Source organism: Salminus brasiliensis, chromosome 18 (assembly GCF_030463535.1).
Source record: "Salminus brasiliensis chromosome 18, fSalBra1.hap2, whole genome shotgun sequence".
In the NCBI taxonomy this organism is placed as follows: domain Eukaryota; kingdom Metazoa; phylum Chordata; class Actinopteri; order Characiformes; family Bryconidae; genus Salminus; species Salminus brasiliensis.
The window spans coordinates 17,122,488-17,141,540 of NC_132895.1; the positions used below are offsets into that span (position 1 = coordinate 17,122,488).

General features: G+C 38.7%; 2 protein-coding genes across 3 annotated transcripts; both read right to left on the minus strand.

Moving 5' to 3' along the window:
- Positions 1-3,525: 3,525 nt before the first annotated feature.
- snx12 (sorting nexin 12) lies at positions 3,526-9,938 on the minus strand. Of its 2 annotated transcripts, XM_072662043.1 has the most exons (5): positions 9,562-9,938; positions 8,734-8,829; positions 6,678-6,802; positions 6,474-6,564; positions 3,526-5,464 (listed from the first exon to the last, which is right to left on the minus strand). In XM_072662043.1, the coding sequence occupies exons 1-5, from the start codon at positions 9,724-9,726 to the stop codon at positions 5,459-5,461; spliced, it is 483 nt and encodes a 160-aa protein (XP_072518144.1). In that variant the 5' UTR covers positions 9,727-9,938; the 3' UTR covers positions 3,526-5,458. The 2 variants fall into 2 exon arrangements, with proteins under 2 accessions (XP_072518144.1, XP_072518143.1); XM_072662042.1 differs by lacking the exon at positions 3,526-5,464 and having other exon boundaries at positions 5,503-6,564.
- Positions 9,939-10,705: 767 nt separating this feature from the next.
- Positions 10,706-18,189, minus strand: LOC140539061 (porphobilinogen deaminase-like). Its single transcript, XM_072661672.1, has 14 exons — positions 17,972-18,189; positions 16,867-16,920; positions 16,512-16,584; positions 15,560-15,609; positions 15,334-15,389; positions 15,123-15,200; positions 14,855-14,932; positions 14,648-14,723; positions 14,414-14,527; positions 13,911-13,949; positions 13,179-13,298; positions 12,843-12,896; positions 11,687-11,773; positions 10,706-11,604 (listed from the first exon to the last, which is right to left on the minus strand). Exons 1-14 carry the CDS (start codon positions 18,011-18,013, stop codon positions 11,428-11,430), a joined length of 1,098 nt encoding a protein of 365 aa, XP_072517773.1. The 5' UTR covers positions 18,014-18,189; the 3' UTR covers positions 10,706-11,427.
- Between the last annotated feature and the right edge of the window lie 864 nt (positions 18,190-19,053).

Genomic DNA, 19,053 nt, shown 5'->3' on the forward strand with positions numbered 1-19,053 from the left:
GCGTTTGTGTGCATGAATGCATGTTGGGCAGTGTTCCAACAAAAGGAAAGAAGCTTACTGTTGGAAACTTTCAACTTCTTTCAGTGTCAGTAATAAGCTGACCTGAGGGGGGTGTACCACGGTATCCGCTCCAGCTTTGCCGTCAAGCTCAATAAAATAAACAGTAGTGTGGAATTCTGCACTCACTGGCCCTGTGAGAAGTGAGGGACGTTGTACTGTCCGACCGCGGGAAGCGGTTTTCCTCTCATTGCTGAACCTAAGTGCACTTTTCCAAGGAGGGAGAGCCTTTATTGTAAGGAGCATCTTTGTAATGTCATGTTTTTAATTATAATTTGTTTATCAAAACTGTAGTGATAATACATTGAGCCGTCTCTTTCAGTCTCTAATTTGCTGTGTTTCATAGAAACATTGCAAGTTGGAAAACAATGGAATGAAGTACTGCAAGAGTAAATTCTGCATATTTGTAAAAATTCTTCCATTGGTACATGTTGACATTGGAGTTTTGGGAGATTGGGAAGCTGAAAAGGGAAATATACTGTAAAAAATGTTGCATAAGGCAGTTGAGGTTTTAGTATTGTTTATGGAACAGATTCACTGGTTTATAACATTTATTAAATAAAATAGATTAATGTCACAGAAACCAACACATGTACAGACATTATTATGCAGATTTTTAGTTTTTTGCTATAGGAAATAACAAACACAGCCACTGTAGCAAATCAATAATAACATAATTATTTAATAATCATTATAATACACAATTACTCTGTCTTTCATAACCTAGAAGTATGCTACATAATATATAGAGAAGCCAGATGAGTTTTGGGAACAGGGTAAAAAAAGGAATATCTTACCTACTATGAAGCATGAGGCTGGATCTATCATTCTTTGAGGCTGTGTTGTTGCCACTGGCACTGGCGATATTACATGGGTGGAGGGAAGAATGGATTCCACAAAACACCAGCAAAGGCTGTAGCCTCACAATTACTGGTTTGTACTACCTGAAGAGACGCAGACTGAAGCTTCTGCAACGGCCTTCACAGCCTGCTGACCAAAACATCATAGATAATTTGTCAATATTCCTTAAACAAGCTGTACATGTAAGATGACCCAAAAGTATCTCAGAACTGGAGTGAGAATGTATTCCAACAATAAGAACGTAAAGATCTTTAACTGCTGCATTAAGAAGAGGCAAGCAGGGGTTTCTGCCAAAGGGGGTGTTCCTATTTATTGACTCTGTAAGTACTTAGTAACATAACTTTTTATAGGCCTCAATAATAAATGCAGTTTGTTTTTCTGTTATGAAAGACAGAGTAACACTGCATTAGGATTAGCTATAGGATAGATTTATTTGTGTTTAATGCATGATTGCCTACATCGGCTGTGTTTGAATAGACTTTATTTGTCACCTACTCAGACGGCAGTGATAAACCTGCCTAGACTTCTTAGTACAACTGGTCTTCTAGCGATTCTACTCTATGCTGGAGCCTCGTGGGCTCTACTGGGCTTGTGGAAACTGCTTGGGCCTGTATTTCTGCTTTCATCTGCTTCCATCCCATCAAGTTGAGTGAACTGCTAGTCTCCCATCAGTAAAACAATGGTGACCAGTGGAAACCAGGTCACAGCTTTACATCCTGTGATCTCATCCACTGCATTTTCACTGTTAACAAAGCACTAGTAATCTCAGTCCTGTCCCATGTGGCTGGACCCTTCAGCAGGGTTTGGACAAAGAGGGCTGAAGTGTCTGGATCAAAGAAAGCCCTGTGCTCTTTGACGTCGGTGGATATGATGTGTCGGTTTGTATAGGCATCAAAAATATCCCCTTTAGCTTCCACTCCACAGCTTAATGTGTCAATCATGCGTTATGCCCAAATTCACTGCAAACTCTCCTACACACACACATACTGTGCATAAGTGAGAATGAACTCTCAGAATAATCAGACATTCAGAGAAGGCCCCGGAACAAAACCGGAGGAATGCAGAGGGAAATAAAAATGTAAATTTATTCAGTTCCTGAATAAACTTTTGTGGTGTTTGATCCATTGAACTGAATCAAGACCGAGCAGATTTAGAGCATAAGCAAACTTCTGAAAGCTCTCAAAAACGGTTTCCAGGCAGATTAAGACTAGTCCTAAAGTCTGTCTCATTTAACCAGTGTCCAATGCTTTACTAGTTTCATACACAGTTTGCTGTGTAGAAGTTTAAAAAGTGCTGCAGATTTATAAAAATAAATAAATAAATAAATAAAAACCTAGAGACAGTTCATTTTCAGAATGACAGTAATTATGAAGGAGAAACCCAGGGAGTAATCTATCATTCCGGGCTTTTTCCTGGCGTCTCCAGACACAGCCTCTGGCCTCCCAACACACATATTGTGTTTGGCTACTTCTGCTTCTACATCTCAAAAAGACTAAAGCTTAGGTTAATATTCTCAGCACAGACGTTTTTAAGTGTTGTTTAAACTACTGTTTACTGTTTGACTCACTTAACCATGTTTGCGGCGTGTTTACAGTCATTTAGACACAGCGAATGTCATGTTCGTGTATATACTGTATGACACCAGAGTGTAACGCTGTGCTCGTGTTGCGTAAGAAAAGAGTGCAGGTGGGTCAAAGCATTGGACGGAAACAGCGCCACCTGTCGGAAAAAGACAGAGGCAGATGTAGGAAGGAAAGAGGTGAGATCGCCCCCTGCTGTTTGCCTTCAAAACGGAGGTCAACAATGAACTCGATGAAAAGCGCACATAGCACAATCCAGTCTGCGTAGATCTGCTAAATAATACCAGGCGTTTACATCCCGACCATTTACCATTTGTAAACACGTATAGAGGAATTAGTTATCATCTCTACTGCTAAAACCATTAAATGGGCACATCAGAACATTTGCATTATGTTTAAGAAACTTGCCTGGGTAGTGAAATGACCCCAAAGATTTTCCAATTACAGAACATCCAGCACATCGTATGTAGTTGTGTGTGTGTGTGTGTGTGTGTGTGTGTGAGAAGGATGGAGAAGCTGAAATGAAAAGTACACATTAATTTGCTCTAAATATTCAAAGTGTCTCCAAAGACCTTTTTCCACCACCAGTTTAATAAAAAGTTGTATCCCACCCCTAAATCACAGGTCATATTCAATGATATCTGACATTATTCCGAAGGTCCAAATTATTAACCCACATTAACAAAAGAAATACATTTTTTAGTGTTTCTAAAAAAACAAAAAATAAAAAAAAGGACTACAAAGTATGTCGCGGCGGTGACGTCACTCTCACACATTCCACGAATGGGTGGGTTTTGTAGTTCAGTAAAAGTCCTAATTCTGAGAGTTCATTAATTAGAATTATTTCAATAGCAAAATAACAAGTGAATATTTTACTTATTACGACCAGCAGGTGGCGCTGAACTGCAGAAACAAAATACCCAACCCCACTGTTCTGATTATGTGTATTTAATGCTTAAATAATTATATTATATAAATAAAAAAACAGTACTAATTAAACGCAACACAGGACATTAAGTAGTCAGAGTAAAGCAAGCAGGGGGAGATTTATTTAGGGGTAGAAATGACATGACAATCTGTATGAAAATAACTGTGACAATAACTACTGCACTTATACATGTTAATCATAGATAGTCTTGAATCAGCAATACCACGAAGCAACCAAAAAAGAAAAACAAACGAACAAAAGAAAACATATAATCTTGCAAAGGATGTGAAATTATGCCATCAAACGTGACCTGGTGTCATTGGGTGGATGAACATTTCTTGTTTTCACAGTGATTGAATATGTACATTCCCGACAGCAGTGTTATAACACCAATATAAAGACTAAGCTAACAATGGTACAAAACTTTGCAATGAATGCTTTGATATAAAATATATTTAGTCATTTAAAGATATAGAGATGACACATGAGGGGAAACATGGAATGTGGAACAGGAAGACATTTTTCTTTTTATAAGGGGTGGTCGTAAAATCTCTCGTTGTCTTGCCTTGCTACATTTTTGAAAAAAGAAAGAAAATCTGAATAAAATGCGAGCCAAAGTATACTAACGGTACAGAGCCCCTAACCTATTACTTTAGAAAAAATAATATTTAGAGACTTAAGTTTTCTTGATTTAATAAAGCATTCCCTCAATTGAATAAATCATTCCCTCTTAAAAAAATCTGTTCCCTCAAGTCAATAAATCGTTCCCTCAAGTCAATAAATCGTTCCCTCAGTTTAAAAATCTGTTCCCTCAAGTCAATAAATCGTTCCCTCAGTTTAAAAATCAGTTCCCTCCGTTTAAAAATCTATTCCCTTAAAAAACACCCTCTGTTTAATTAAAGCATCCACACTAAACTGAGGGAACCATTTATTAAATTAAGGAAACTATACATTAAATCTTCTCTAAATATCATTTTCTGCTAAACAGTTAAAGGCTTTGATGACAAAAAGCAAAAATTCTTACAACAGCCGAGTAACACTGAAACAAACGGGGTCCTCGTTATAGGATACTCTCCCCCCCTTCACTCTGAGAGCAACCCTTCCTCAACCTAAGGCTAACACATGACCCCACCCTCACTTAAAAAAAAAACAAAAACAATGAGTCATGCACGTGACACCCTTGTGCAGTGTCCTCAAGCCTGTATTGTTTGGCCTCTACATGTTGAAGAATGCAAACCATGGGGACTGAGATTTAGCACGAAAATAAAGCTTATGTAGTGAAAGGATCAGACTTGGTTCATTTCTTAATTGCTATTTATATGTGTAGGTTTTAAATCAGGGTTTAGTGAGAATGCATCTGATTTTTATTTTCCCAAAGAGCACCTGAGTGAGCGTGCCAGGCATATACACACACAGCCTACAGATGAGGCATTCCTCTGAGGGGAAGGGTGGGCGCTTTAGTCTTGCTGTAGCATCTGAGAATACAAGTGCAGACCATTTAATGACCTTTAGTTGACATGGTTCTCTTCAAACTAAGCAACCATTTACATTTGTCCCCAATTTGAGGACGCCACATCCAAGAACTACTAGGAGCTATGGTAGAACATCTAATATTACTTAATATAACTAAATTATGCATGTTTACAATGTGAAATTATACAAGAAAATACAGAATTGCTGAGTGTGGCGCTGTAAACAACATGTTTGATCAGTGCAAATAAAATGGACTCACCTGTTACATAACATTATATGCAGCAACATGCAATCATGACATGCAGTCTACAACAATTGAAAGTATCTGTACTACTTGATGTTGCATGATTCGAGAGTGACAAGCAGATGCAAAAAGAATTAGCAAAGCAAGAAAATGGGGGACAAAGTTATGCCTGTTGTAAGTATGGTAATGATTATGCAGCTTTTGACAATAGTGTTGAATTAAAGAATTAGCTTCCATGCAGACACCGGGTTACCCCAACAGTAGTTTACAACATTATGATCTCCAAAGGAAAGAAAACCCCAAAACTTACTTCATTCATACCTAAAATGGAAGAGAGAATAAGTAAGATAAGGTGGGAAATAAAGACACATTTCGCTTGATGTCATTAAATCTCCAGTCAGCAGCACTTAACTAGTTTGTTATACTTTATTTACAGACAAATGTCACAGGCACAGATTGATTAACACAGGAAGAGAACATAAATATAGCGTCATTCTGAGGAAAATGACTAGACTTTGGCAGGACAACTTTTACAAAGTGGGCAAATACTTTGTCCTCTAGGTAGTGGTGTCTGAATCTCCGGATCATCATGATCTACTGGGCTCTTTAAGCACTTCAAGCACCTCTAGTCTGATACCACATCAGAATGGGCAAGTTCATTTCTCAATTTCTCTCTGGCTAATGGTCATACAACAATACTTGCATTCCAGCAGTGTGATGAATGTAAAGGCCCTACATTTTCTAGGTTACTAACGGGAACGCATACGTACAGCGAATTATCAAAAGTACTTGTGGAATGTTCATAATACAATATATAATATCAGACGTGATATTTCTAATAATTTAAGGAAAATCTCCTACATGAACGTCTATATATGTGCGAGCTGATTGGCAGGTACCAGTAATAATTAGAAATTTGAAAGTTTGTTTGAGAGAAAAGTGAGTACTTTTAATTCTGCTCTCCTCTCTTATAAAAAGACTCCACAACTGCCTGAGGACAAAGACATGAGCCGACCATCTTTGTTTAGTGCTACAGCGTTCATGTATAATCATATAATGCACACGTACACACACGCTCTAACAAGGACATTGCATGGATGTAATAAAACAAGATACACTGTGTGTGTAAAGAGCAACTCTCAGACACGTGTACAAAACATCATCTGCCCAATATATTCAAGTCCTGCATTGTTTATGATGCATCTAGATTTACTTGGTGTAAAAATAAACGTTACTCTGCACTGTCTGCAGATGAAAGGGAAATAGAAGTTGATAACAGCAGAAAGAAGACCCTCCCCGAGTCCCAGTTTGGAAAGCCCTACTGCCGTACTTTTCCGGGGATGTAGTTCCGATCAATGCTCTCCTCCTGCAGGAACATGTGAAGACAGCGCTCGTTCTGTGCCAAGGGATGCCCAGCAATTCTGGAACAGCAAGGGGGCGTGGGGGTTTACAAACCACTGATTAGTATATTTTGTGCAGCTCTTAATTTAATAACTACAGCAGCGTGGTAAAATGTGTCCGTTTGGCTGCTAACCTGTTAATAAACTGTTCAAGTCCAACTCGTCTCTCCTCAATGAAGGACTCCTCAAATATACCTTCATCTCCACGGAAGGGCAGCTGTCTCTTCAAAGCTTTCCCAGGCAGAGGAGGCACAACAATCTAGGAGATGTTGTCATATGCAAAGTCAAAAGCAAGTATAACCAAAAAGTATAACCAAAATGAGATTTGCATTATACTATCCAATATATGTTATATGCAAGGAAGAATTACAATCATAATTTTTTTTCCCCAACAATTTATTTTTTTTCCCAGCACGTGTCCAAGAATGAATGGGTGAAGCCACGCCTTTTTAAATGACTAATTATAGACTACGGTCAATGACACAGCTGAGAATAAAGTGGTGGACTCTGCCATGTGTCTGTCAATTTTTTGTTTTGGCCCCTTCGTTCTTGCAAAAGGCATCTAGTTCAGTAAAGCTGGGGTTACACTTCTCTGATTTCCCAAGGCTTTAGATTTCTCTCTTTTTAGGTCTAGTCACAGAATTCTGATGATGTTTAGGTCAAGTGGCTGTAAGGGCCATGGCAAAACCTTCAACTTGTGCCTCTTAAGGTGGTCAACTGTGGATTTTGAGGTGTGCTTAGAATGATCATCCTGTTGTAGATGCAATACTCCCCCCCCAATCGACCGCTGCTTTTTTATTTTTATTTTTTAATTTTTTTTTTTAAACATACACTTTGATACTTTCTTCCCAAATTGTATTCAGTTTAATCCAATCTTCACTTCACCAGTAAAATGTTCTCTGTGCCACTGGCGGCAACACAATCCTAAAGCATCATCAATCCATCCCTGTGCGTCACAGTTGAAGAGGTGTTCTTTTCATCAACTTCTGCACCTTTTTTCTCCAAACACACCTTTAGTCATTGGGTCAAAATGTTCTATGTAACTTCGTCAACAGGACTTTTTTTCTATGAAGCTAGTTTAGATATCCTAACCCCCCCCCCCCCCAGTCAAACAGGGGTTGTGAGATTTGCCCATCAATCTTACAAGCAGTTTTCTCCGAACCTTTTCCTGGTCTTCCTTGACCTGCACCGTTCCTGTTAACTGCCATTTCCTATTTCCATAATGAACTGAGGAAACAGCTACCTGACAAGCTTTGCTATCTTCTTATAGTCTTTTCCTGCTTTGTGGGAATCAATTAATTTTTCTGAGTGCTAGGCACCTGTTTTAGAGGAGCCCTTGATGAGGTTGAGGGGCCAGAGTATTTATAAAGCATTAGAATTTGCAATGCTTAAAATGTGCTAGCCTTTCCTAAAGATGATGTGCAAAGGCCAAATCATCTAAATTCTATTTTATTTATAGACAAGACACCCATATTCACCATTTGTGTTGGACACAGATGGAATTTGGCCTCCGCCTTTTAACTCATCCATGCAGTAAACACACACATACACATTAGTGAAACTCACACAGCGACTGTGAGCACACATGCCCGGAGCAGTGGGCGTCTGGGGAACAGACAGGGTGAAGGGCCTTCAATAAAGTAAATCAGGTGAGCTGCTGGGAGAACTGAACAAATCCATAGAGTGTCTGGAGTTCAGGAGAAGTCAGCAACCGAACCTGTGTTTATTTGTGTTTGTTATGTTATACACTTTTTACAGGTACACACACAGTCTTACCATGTAAAAACACTGTATTTCTGTATATACTTCTCAGAATTTACTGCAGCAGGGTAGCTGAATTAATATATTGGCACATCATGCAAAAAACATTTCTCTCCATGTTTGCTATTTTTCCCTTTTTTGACCATTTAAAATCAGGCAGTTATTCTTAACATTATGTCCAGATTTAATGATATATACAAAAAAAAAAGCTCCAAAACGACTTGGTAGTGAAATGATTATACACAGACATCTACTGAAGATAAAGAAGGGGTTTTCCTTCTCTTGTAAAACCACTGTTTTAGAGAAACAAGGCTTTTACATGAAAGCATTACATCCTTGTCGTGCTCCACGCCAGTAGGCAAGAGTAATATTAGGTGCAGAAGTGATCTAGTCTTATAACGTTAGTGTGTTTTCTGCTTGCTTTCTTACCTTACTGTCTCTTTCTAGCTCATTTTTCAGCCACTCAAAGTCGCTGTACCGTCTTCGAACACAAGAGTCCTTCAACTTGAAAATAGGGAGGTTGGTCTGTTTACAAAACACAAAGGCCAGAAGGGTTTAAACACATGACTTTAGTTCGCAGTCGAAATGCCTGATTTTGTTTTTATTAGTGGCCTGTTTTTCTGACAGACCCGAGTACTACGCCTTTCTTAAAAACGTGTATGACTGCATTAACGAGGGTCAGAAAATGTGGCTCGTTAGCGAAGTTAACAACAGGCTGGTCCTAAAAATACTCGCGAATCAAGAGGATCACTGCTTCTGCTAAAAACAGCACAGATACTGTTAGCAGAAGCCTCTACCGATTCCTACAAAGTAACCTAATTAATTAATCAAAATCGTATTAGGGCCGGAGCTAACGTTAGCCAAGTTAGGAAACTAGCTAGCTTGCTTGCTAGCTGGGGCTGTCAGAACCCAATTTGCGCAGCTAGCTAGATAGCTAGCTAGCTTAGACAATTAGCCTGCTCGCTCTCCTCAAAATAACGTTATATTAAATAAATTACGATGAACCGACAATGAAAGTATACAGCACAATAAGTAAAGCAAATCAACACAACGATAACTACTTCATTAACTTCAGTAAAACAGATGAATCAGGCAGGTTGTGTTAGCTAACGTTGGAAAGCTAACCTAGCTAGTGCTAGCTAGCTAGCGCGAAGTAGGCCGAGACAGATTCCAGGTCTCTGCATTGGGAACTCAGCCCGCCGACCTCAACCAGCACAGCCAGCTCTCACCTCACTTTACCCATCTGCAGTCACCTACCCTCATTCGGACTTCGTAAGTAGTAAAACGATTCCGCCCAACTCCGATAGTTTGGGGGTCGTAGACGTCAATTTCCAGAAAATTGCTCGGAGGTCCGTAAGCATCCGTGAGGTCCTGGGGCTTTGAGTTTAACCGGCGAGTGTCGGCTACCGTGGGTTCAGACATTTTTATTTCTGGCTAGCTAGCTACTTCTGGATGTAGTCTAGGACACGCACAGACGATATTACGTGATTAAGACATTAAATCCGAAAAGATGACACTGACTAGATACTTTGCAAGCCTCAACTAAAAATTCTGCAGCTCAGCAACACCACAGGAAATCCCGTCTTTCTCAATCCTGTGCGATATTTGCAGGCTTCTAGAAAACGTGTGACCAGCCCTGTTCTCCACCCCGACCAATCAGAAAGCCGGCCCCAGCCTTATTGGCAGGCGGTGGTCCAATAGAATATGGAAACATGGCTAAAGGAGGCGGGTTTGCTAAGGCTCCTCGGTTACAGAAGGGAAGACGCGAAAGGATTTTAGGAATTCGAGGATTAAAAACATATATTTTTGTATGATATGGTTACATACTATGTTGTTATTTGACACCAAACTGTCGAAAGTCGTCATTTTGTGCTCTCATATATTGTTCTTGCATTATTCAACTAGTGGACTACCCCTCCCTCTCCCAAAATATCAAGAAATGCCAGCATAAAGAACTAGTATCTTTAGCCAAAGGTGACTGAGAATGAACTGAAGGGGGGGGGGGGTGCTCAGAGACCTTTGATAATGTGTTAGTCTGAGTAACAATAAAATATTTTATTTTTAGAAAGCTATAATAATACAAGGGCAGATAGCATGCTACCCTTGTCTGATCAAGGGGGACTGGAGGCAACCACCATAATGAACTTAGGCTAGGGCAGAAGTGAAGTTTTGCTGGACTTGTTCTGTAACCAGGGTTATCATTTCTACAATAAGAAGATACTGGATGCTACACACAATCCTAGTGAAGATGTAGGATGTTCATCACATGATCAGAGGGACACTCCCCTATAAGATTATGACCAGAGGGCCGAGAAAAAACATGTTACCAGAAGCAGGTCAAATTCAGGGTACAATAATCACTCAATAGCAATTCAGGGTTTAAATATAAATACAGTGTTTAATGTGGGGGGGAAAGGCTGCAGTAAATCAGATTGGAAAGAAAGATAAATGCAGCCATAAAGGCAAGAAGACATGTTATCAGTAATATGACTGTTAAAACATTAAACATGGCAAAAATCACCCAATAATGAGTTTATGGTATTTGGTTGAAATGATAAGAGGCACTAATCACACAAATGCTAATGGTATCTAAACAACACTTACACATGAAGGCGATGAGGGGAAAAAATGAAAATAATGCAGCAAATGGATAATAATTCAAGTTTCATTTCTGCATGTATTGTGTCATTTTTATAAGTAATAAATATAAAACATTGTTTTTTAGACTCTAAAAGACTGCTGAGGTAAAATGAAAATAACATTGTCTCTTAGGCATCTAGCTTTCACAAGGCTGTCAGACACCCTTCAGACAACGCTGAGACACGCTGTTGTCTATTAGCATCTCAGCAGCAGGTATAAAATGATTATCACTTAAACTTGTGAATCTGAAAAAACACATTACTGCATTGCAAATCTTCGGGTCAGTGACTGGTACTTGGCACAGGATGTTATGTTCATATTTATCCTAGAATTGAGTATGCAGGTCAGGTAGGTACATCAATCTACAATAGTTACAGAAGTAGTAAATGCCTTGGTAAAGATATTTTTATGTATGCAAAGTATACAGGAGCTCAACTGTGTCTGAAGTTTTCCTGAACACTGCATTGTGGGACATGAATAAAACTACCGCGCATCATTCAGCTGTCTGGCCACGGTCAAAATCTCTTTGGCCCCTTTGCTCAGAAGCAGATTGGCGAGGTCCACCCCCAGCTTTTCCGCAGCATCCTGAGCAGCACCGGACACTTTCAGCGCTGTAATCCCCACGCGCTGGACTTTCTCATCAACCTTTTCCTGCTCCTCCTGTAAAGACATTAATAATAATCAGCCTAGGTGCACTTTTAAGCTCATTGTTCATCATTATTGAACAAATGGGCATAATAACCTGATTGTCCAAAGCAACGCTGGTCTGCATCGTGTCCTTCAGACTATCCGAGCCATCTAAGCTGTACACTGCTCCAGTCAGGTAAAGCTGGGTAAAGACACAACAACAAAAGCTGTAACAGTTTGAAGATTTTTCAGATCAAGGGTGGCAAACCTTTTTGAGGTCACATTAAATGCAGTCCAAGGTCAAGGCAGCAGGACCCATTTTGTCCACATCGTTTGAAATGAGCATGAAGTTCTAAATTTGCTAATGGATAATTACATATCATTAGTACATTTGTAATAAGATGAATAGTGTGTAATAAACCTATTCATAGTAATAGGTTTGTATACCTATTAATAAACAGTGTCAGTATTCAGTGTTTGCCTGCAGATTCTCACAGTGCTCTAACTGCGATAGTGAACATCTCAGTTTCCTCAACTCACTGATCCAGTGACTGAGATGATCACGAAATCAGATGGTGTTACTGGTTGGGGAAAAATCCCACCCCTCATAGAAATGAACGGCAATTTTGACTGGTTCTGCCTCGGAGTTTGACCACAGAGGGTTCACAACCTTATATATGATATTTGGTTTGAGTATCTGATGCCCAGCCCCAGCTAAAATACAGACTGCTTGGTTTTGCTGCGGAGTTTAACCCCTTAAAACAACCTATGGCCCGCAGTCAGCCCGAAAGGGTTACAAATGACAAATTAGTTCTATTACCAAAGAATAGAAAGGTGTCTGCCTGTTTGTGGTACATTAAGTGTATTTCCCCAAAGCATTTTAGCATGTAGATCATTCTTAATTGGTCTAGCAAGCATCACACTGAACACTCTCTCTATCAGTCAAGATTATTTTAATTCTAAGATGCTTTTGGGCAGCTGGGCCCAGTGCAGTTAGAGAGAGTGGATTTCTTTTAATGAGTGTCTGAACTCAATTAAAAAGCTGCTGTTTAGAACATGGGTTCTAAATTTATCTGGTGGGCTGGATTAGAGCCTTTATTGGACACCCCTGTTTTAGATGTCTGTTTTAAGCTGTAAGGGTAATAATTTCTTATGTATTACTTTAACTGAACCAACTGAATTACATGCGTTTGTGTGTGTGGACCAACTGAAATAGAAATATTCTACTGAGCAGTTTTTGACCGTGTGTGTAGTGTTAGGGTTTGCTCTACCTGGGAATTCTTCACTTCTGTGTGAACTGCAACTGGAACACTGCAGCCTCCTTCCTGAAATAAACAGCAACACATTGAGACATATATGAGTCTAAATGACTGATCTATAATCAGGATTTATCACTCCTTTTAGTTTTATCCAGTGCTATGTGAAAACCAGAAACTGAGAATTTTGAAAAGTTTAATAAACATGGGTCATTTTGAGTGGAGAAAAATCTGCCATTTTAGGGTGGGAAGATGCTTAAAGGTGTGTGTGTGTTAATGAGTGAGAGCATGAGCACAAAGGCTCAGAGAGAGACAACAGACCTACTTCAGTAGGAACAGTAGAATTCTCACCAGATGTCTGAGGAAAGCTCTCTCTGCAATGCAGCGCAGCACAGTGTCTGGATCATGCAGCACTGACACCATCTCCAGAATGTCCTGATCACTCGCTCTCACCTCCACGGCCAAAGCACCCTGATACAGCACAGCACGACAGCCTGGTCAAAACTACACCCCACAGTTGCTGCACTTTATCTAGTAATAGCCTTCTGCTTCTTACATGAACACAATTGCACAGATTGTGAATCACCTAAACCAAAAACATTAGTCAATGAGCAGAGACATGTTTGATTTTCATAGTTAAAAATTGCTTCTTTTGTTTTGCACTGGAACTACAAGGCTAATGTATCTAACACAGAAATTCAGAATTGCAGAATTGCAGAATTGAACTGCAAGCATATTAATCACGCATTTGCCTCAAACTGCATTGAGTTATTAGGTAATCCCAAAAAAGTGAGCTCATTTGGTTTGTGACATTTTATGACATGTTACATGTTGACATCATGTTTTTTAATTAAAGAATATAAAATGCAAATACAAAGACTGAATATTATGCAAACTGTGGCCTTTTAACCTCTTTATGCCCTTTTGACTTTTGTTACACAGGATTATGTTACTAAGTAATCAGTAACTACACGCAAAGCCTAAGTTTATAACAATGGGTGGTTGCTTACAGGATTACAAGAAAATTGTGTGTGTGTTTTTCAAACTATCACTTTATTGAAGAATTACAATCAAAGAACCTACCTGTCCAACTGCATACATGCAATCTTCAGGACCAAGGATCTGAGAGAGCAACAAAACATCAAGTAAATACAATAGCAAAGTACTTGAGAATGACCGGAAATAACAACACCTTAACCTAAAAAAACCCTTAGCTTGAAACAGCTATTAAACAAATTCAATATAATTTAGCTGAAATTAATTGATTAGAAGACTCTCAACAGCGGGCTGTACGATACTGGACAAAACTGGCAGTGATATTTTGTTGTTCTGCAATATTTATTGCAAACTTAAACAAATAAAGAAATTTATACTAGGCTTCTTTAGATCCAGCATGTCATGATATTAATTGTGTCCTCTGTATATTGAAGTATACTGGAGTAAAATAAATCATATTTAGCAAATATAATCTGCCTTTGGTAGATATGTCATGAAAAATGAGAACAATGGGAGTTTTCCTTTTGTACTGAGCAAGTATATATTGTGTGCAGCCCAACTCTAAACTTCCTGAGGAGATGCAGACATACCTGACTGATTCTATTGTCCCAGCCCATTCTCCGCAGCCCAGCCGCAGCCAGGATGATGGCGGAAAAGTCATTGTTTTCATCCAGCTTCTTCAGGCGAGTGTTGAGATTGCCTCTCTAGGTCACATCAATAAGGAATAATCCCGATATCATATGTTCAAAGATTAATTAATTAATTAATTTCCAAGTTAATACCTCAACTGTACTCAAACTGAATAGAACCCATCAAAAAGATACAATGTCCTTAAACTCCAAATGGGGAAACCTTTTCTTTAACTGTGCAGCCCGGCGAAGAGAACTGGTGCCTATGACACTAAAAAAAAAAAAAAAGGAATATGGAGGCATTCAGGCCAGCCTGCTTATAAAAAGGACTACATACAAGACATACGGATTAAAAATAACTTCCAAAGAAACACATGAAAGACAAAAGTGTCAAGATCATACCTCTTGTTTGGTAGCAAATCCAGAGATTTGCCTGCATTTTTTGGGTGCAAAACCACTGCATCATGGGGACTTTCTCGCCTTTAAAAACAAAACAAAAAAGTATGTGTTCCTCATAATATACATACATAATATATTTAATAGCAACTCAAAAATGTGTTTTTGACCAGCTGTTTTACTAAGGGAGGGTCTCAGGCCAAGAAACATCAGAAAGGCTTTGAGCCAGTACATCTGTTTCTCAGTATAGAGGCCCCACTGTTATTCTACTTACTTGAGCACAGCTCCTATAGTGAAACCCACAGGAAGGATGGTGGGTAAGTCTTTCAAAGAGTGCACAACCAGGTCCACCCTATGGAGAGACAAGGGCCAACAGCGTCTTTCATTTAGCAACACAAGCACTGGGTTACAATGGATCAAACGCAGATCAAACACAGCTAGGACAAGTTAGTGGATGTGTAGAACATTCGCAAGAGCTGACTTACTCGTTTCTTTCCAAGGCATTCTCCAGCTCCTTTGTAAAGAGGCTCTTTTCACCTATCTTTGACACAGAAAATGATTACTGTTAGTAATGCAATGTTTGTGTTTGTGTGTTTGTGTGTGTGTGGGGGGGGGGCTTTCATTCTGTCTTATGAAAGCTTTATGTTGGCAACATATGACATAACATTTCAGTTTTTAATTTTCAATTTTCAATTTTAACAAAACACTTACCTTTGACAGAGCTGTGTCAAGTATTTTGTCACCTGTTGTTGACATAGCCACTGAAACAAATAGAATAAACCAGATTTTACTGTCTGAGCTCACTGACAAGGTCTGATCTCACAATGACAGTCAATATCTCAATATCTCTCTATATATACATACACTTATATATAACACTTTTTATACCCTTGCTTTCGAATGAGCAAATGTCCCAATACTTTTGGCCATGTAAGGTATTTAGAATAGTTTTCTGTCAAGTTCCAAATTTTGACCACACAAGGCATGCTGACTTTACAGGTTTCTAATTAGAAGCAAATTAAGAACGTGGAAGGAAAGGAAATATTATTATAATTATTATTGTCCAACAATATCTAAATACATGAGAAATCTGCTGGTGACTGAAATTAATTAAATGTCTAATAAACCGAATAGCAAGAGTGCCTTGTGTGAAAATACATTCTAAATACATTACATGGCCAAAAGTATTGGGACACCTTCTCATTCGAAATCAAGGGTATAAAAAGTGTGTTGGAATTACTGCCCAGGAAACGCTTTCTACTGAGGATTTCATTGTATTTAGGGACAAGAGCGTTAGTGAGGTCAGGATGTTGGATGATCACCACCCCCACCTGGCCCCCAACTCATCCCAAAAGTACTTCATGGAGCACCATCATTCCACAGAACACAGTTCCACTGCTCCACAGCTCAATGCAGGGGGGCATTATAGCTAGGCATTAGGCACGGTGCCAATAGAATAATTTAATAATGAATGCTAAATGCATTCATTAGTAGAGGTGTCCACAAACATTTGGACATATCATCTACATTACTATATTAGTGTTTAATAAATCATCTAAAATACCTTTAGGTGTGTTTATAATATGTCAATCAACATCACATGAAAGTGACTCAAATGTGTTAAACATCAGTAGGCGCCCAGTAAGTGTTTCAGAGCTCTTACCTATTTCCAAGAGCACATCAGGGTATAACTCTTTAAGTTTCTCAGCTACGCTGTCTGTCTGAATGCGGGCCAGCTTAAGAACACAAAAATATTAGGATTATTTTGCTTATTTTCAAGTACAAAATGTAGTTAGTTCATAGTAGGCTACCTTCACAAGTATAATTTAAAACAACAGCGGCTGAACATGAGAACAACATATATAGGAATGAATTAAAAACAATATAAAGAGTGAAATCTTATTTAGATATATATCACAAATATCTCTTATAATATAAAAATAGTAAAAGTGCAGCAAGTATTACCAATTACATATTTCCAATTGAATACTTCCATTGTAGTTCCATTGGGACCCTACCTGGCTTTTTCTTGTCCCAATACGAATAACCCTGCTGACTTTACCATCTCCATCCTGTAAAACACACATAAAACCACAATGAAGGAAATATACTTAGTTAGCTCTCAGTTTACCTGATTTTCCCCAAATATAACCCTTTCAATGAATGTACAGAAGCTAAACATCTAATTAGAGCTTACTGATTTAAAACCTTCTCTTACCCTGAAGTATTTATACGCTCCGTCTGCCATAGTTTTAACTCAGTGAGTAATAATGAGGTGCTGGCGCTTTGGATGCTTGCTCTGAGTAAGAAAGTGTAGAATGGCACATAGATACAATGTCCCACTATCAGTCCAGATGTGTGCAGGGGTCTCCGCCCCGTATCCTGGCTTTTGGTGATAAGGATGCCTGTTCACAGTGTCCGTTACAGGGAAGGGCGGCGTAAAACACACAGTGGTAATCTGGTAATCTTTAAGATTGACAGCGCTAACCATATTAAGCACTTTTACTAGAGTTGCATCACCAAAAGGTCCAACAGCACTGGTAATGGTTATCCTCACTATTTTTAGCCAGTTTTTATCTGTTACACACTATACACACACATTATATTAACATATTCCCCTTCTTCATACACTGATGAAGTCAAGGACCAGGGTGCAACATTGCTAATCCAAAGACAAGCCTGCACTATTCTTGACTTCATTACCAACACAGTTTATTTGACCCCTATCATCAAACACGTCTTATTTAATCCTCGTTTTAATGTTCATTGCTAGCTCATTTTTAGTCTATAGAGTTCCTGCAGAACTAAACTGCAAAAATGACCCACGTAAAAAAATCGCTGGTTCAGTGATGTCCTAAAAACAAACACATCTAAACTATTGGTTTCCTCAGCCTCCTTTCTTAAGAGAGCCCTGACTGAGATGCAGATCATCACCTTGCAGACTGCAGACTTCACTGCGATTTGCATCAGTGTTTAACTTCTTCACACTTTTACACTTTCTCATCTTAAACTCATTTGAATAATAATAATAATAATAATAATAATAATAATAATTAATAATAATATTATTAATATTATTATTAATAATAATACACATAAATAACAGAGCTCGTATATACTAACCTTCACCTGAGATTTTGTTTCTGAATTTTCTTCTACAGACATGTTGGCAACCTTAATGATGTTCAGCTAGACCCCAACACGATGCTGCACATCCTAACCACCAGTGACTTTTAACTGACACGCTCTTCTGGACTTCTCAGTACCAGGTTTTGTGTCTGAGCGCTGAGATGTGGAGGTTGAAGCAGATCTCCTCAATGACTCTGAACCGGAGAAATCATGTGGACCCCAAACCCGGAAAAGACCGTTTGGTTATAGTATTCTTTTCAAAGTAAAGGTAGGAAACGGCGCTAACACTGTTTTCAAAATAAAAGTCCAGGCTTAGCTCTGCACAGCAGTCTGAACCTCAACTATGAATTGAACTAAAATTGCAAAAGCTGAATGACTGCATGTAAACTTATAAACAACAAATGGTTTTGAAATTAACATAACATAATATACTACAGCAATTCACATAGAAATAGAAAATGAACAGGCAAGTCATCTAAAGCCACAGACCAACAGTCAAACAGGTCAATGACTCCCAACTAACTCGCATAATCACAGTGTGGGCATTGCCTGATTAAATTAATAATTAATAATTCGAGTGGACAACTTCATCCTTTATCACCATTTGCTGTTTTCATTAAGTAGGACTTTCTGCAGACATATACACAGATAAGGCAGAATTCATTGTATCCTACACCAAGACTGCAATGACCCACAAGAAATGTGAACATACATTGCAGCAGAATTTTCCAGTCCAAGAGCAAAATGGGAAAAAAATGAAAAGAAGTATATACTTCTTAAAGTAAAGATACCTACAAGCTGAGTTGGGGCAACTTCTGCTGCTATATCTGATTAGAAAAATAAGCATTTCAGGGCTGTCCAATTGTACTGAATGCAAAATGCTATCCTTAAAGCCTACAAAAGAGCCTAATAAGATACTAATGTAAGATTAGGCACTTACCTGTTTATACAAATTCACATTGCAGGCCTATAAACATCCATACATCTGTACTGGGACTCACTGAAAAGGTCTTGGTTAACTGACCTTTAACGTGCATCAACTACATCATTTTTTCTTTTCATTTTTGATGTAGTTT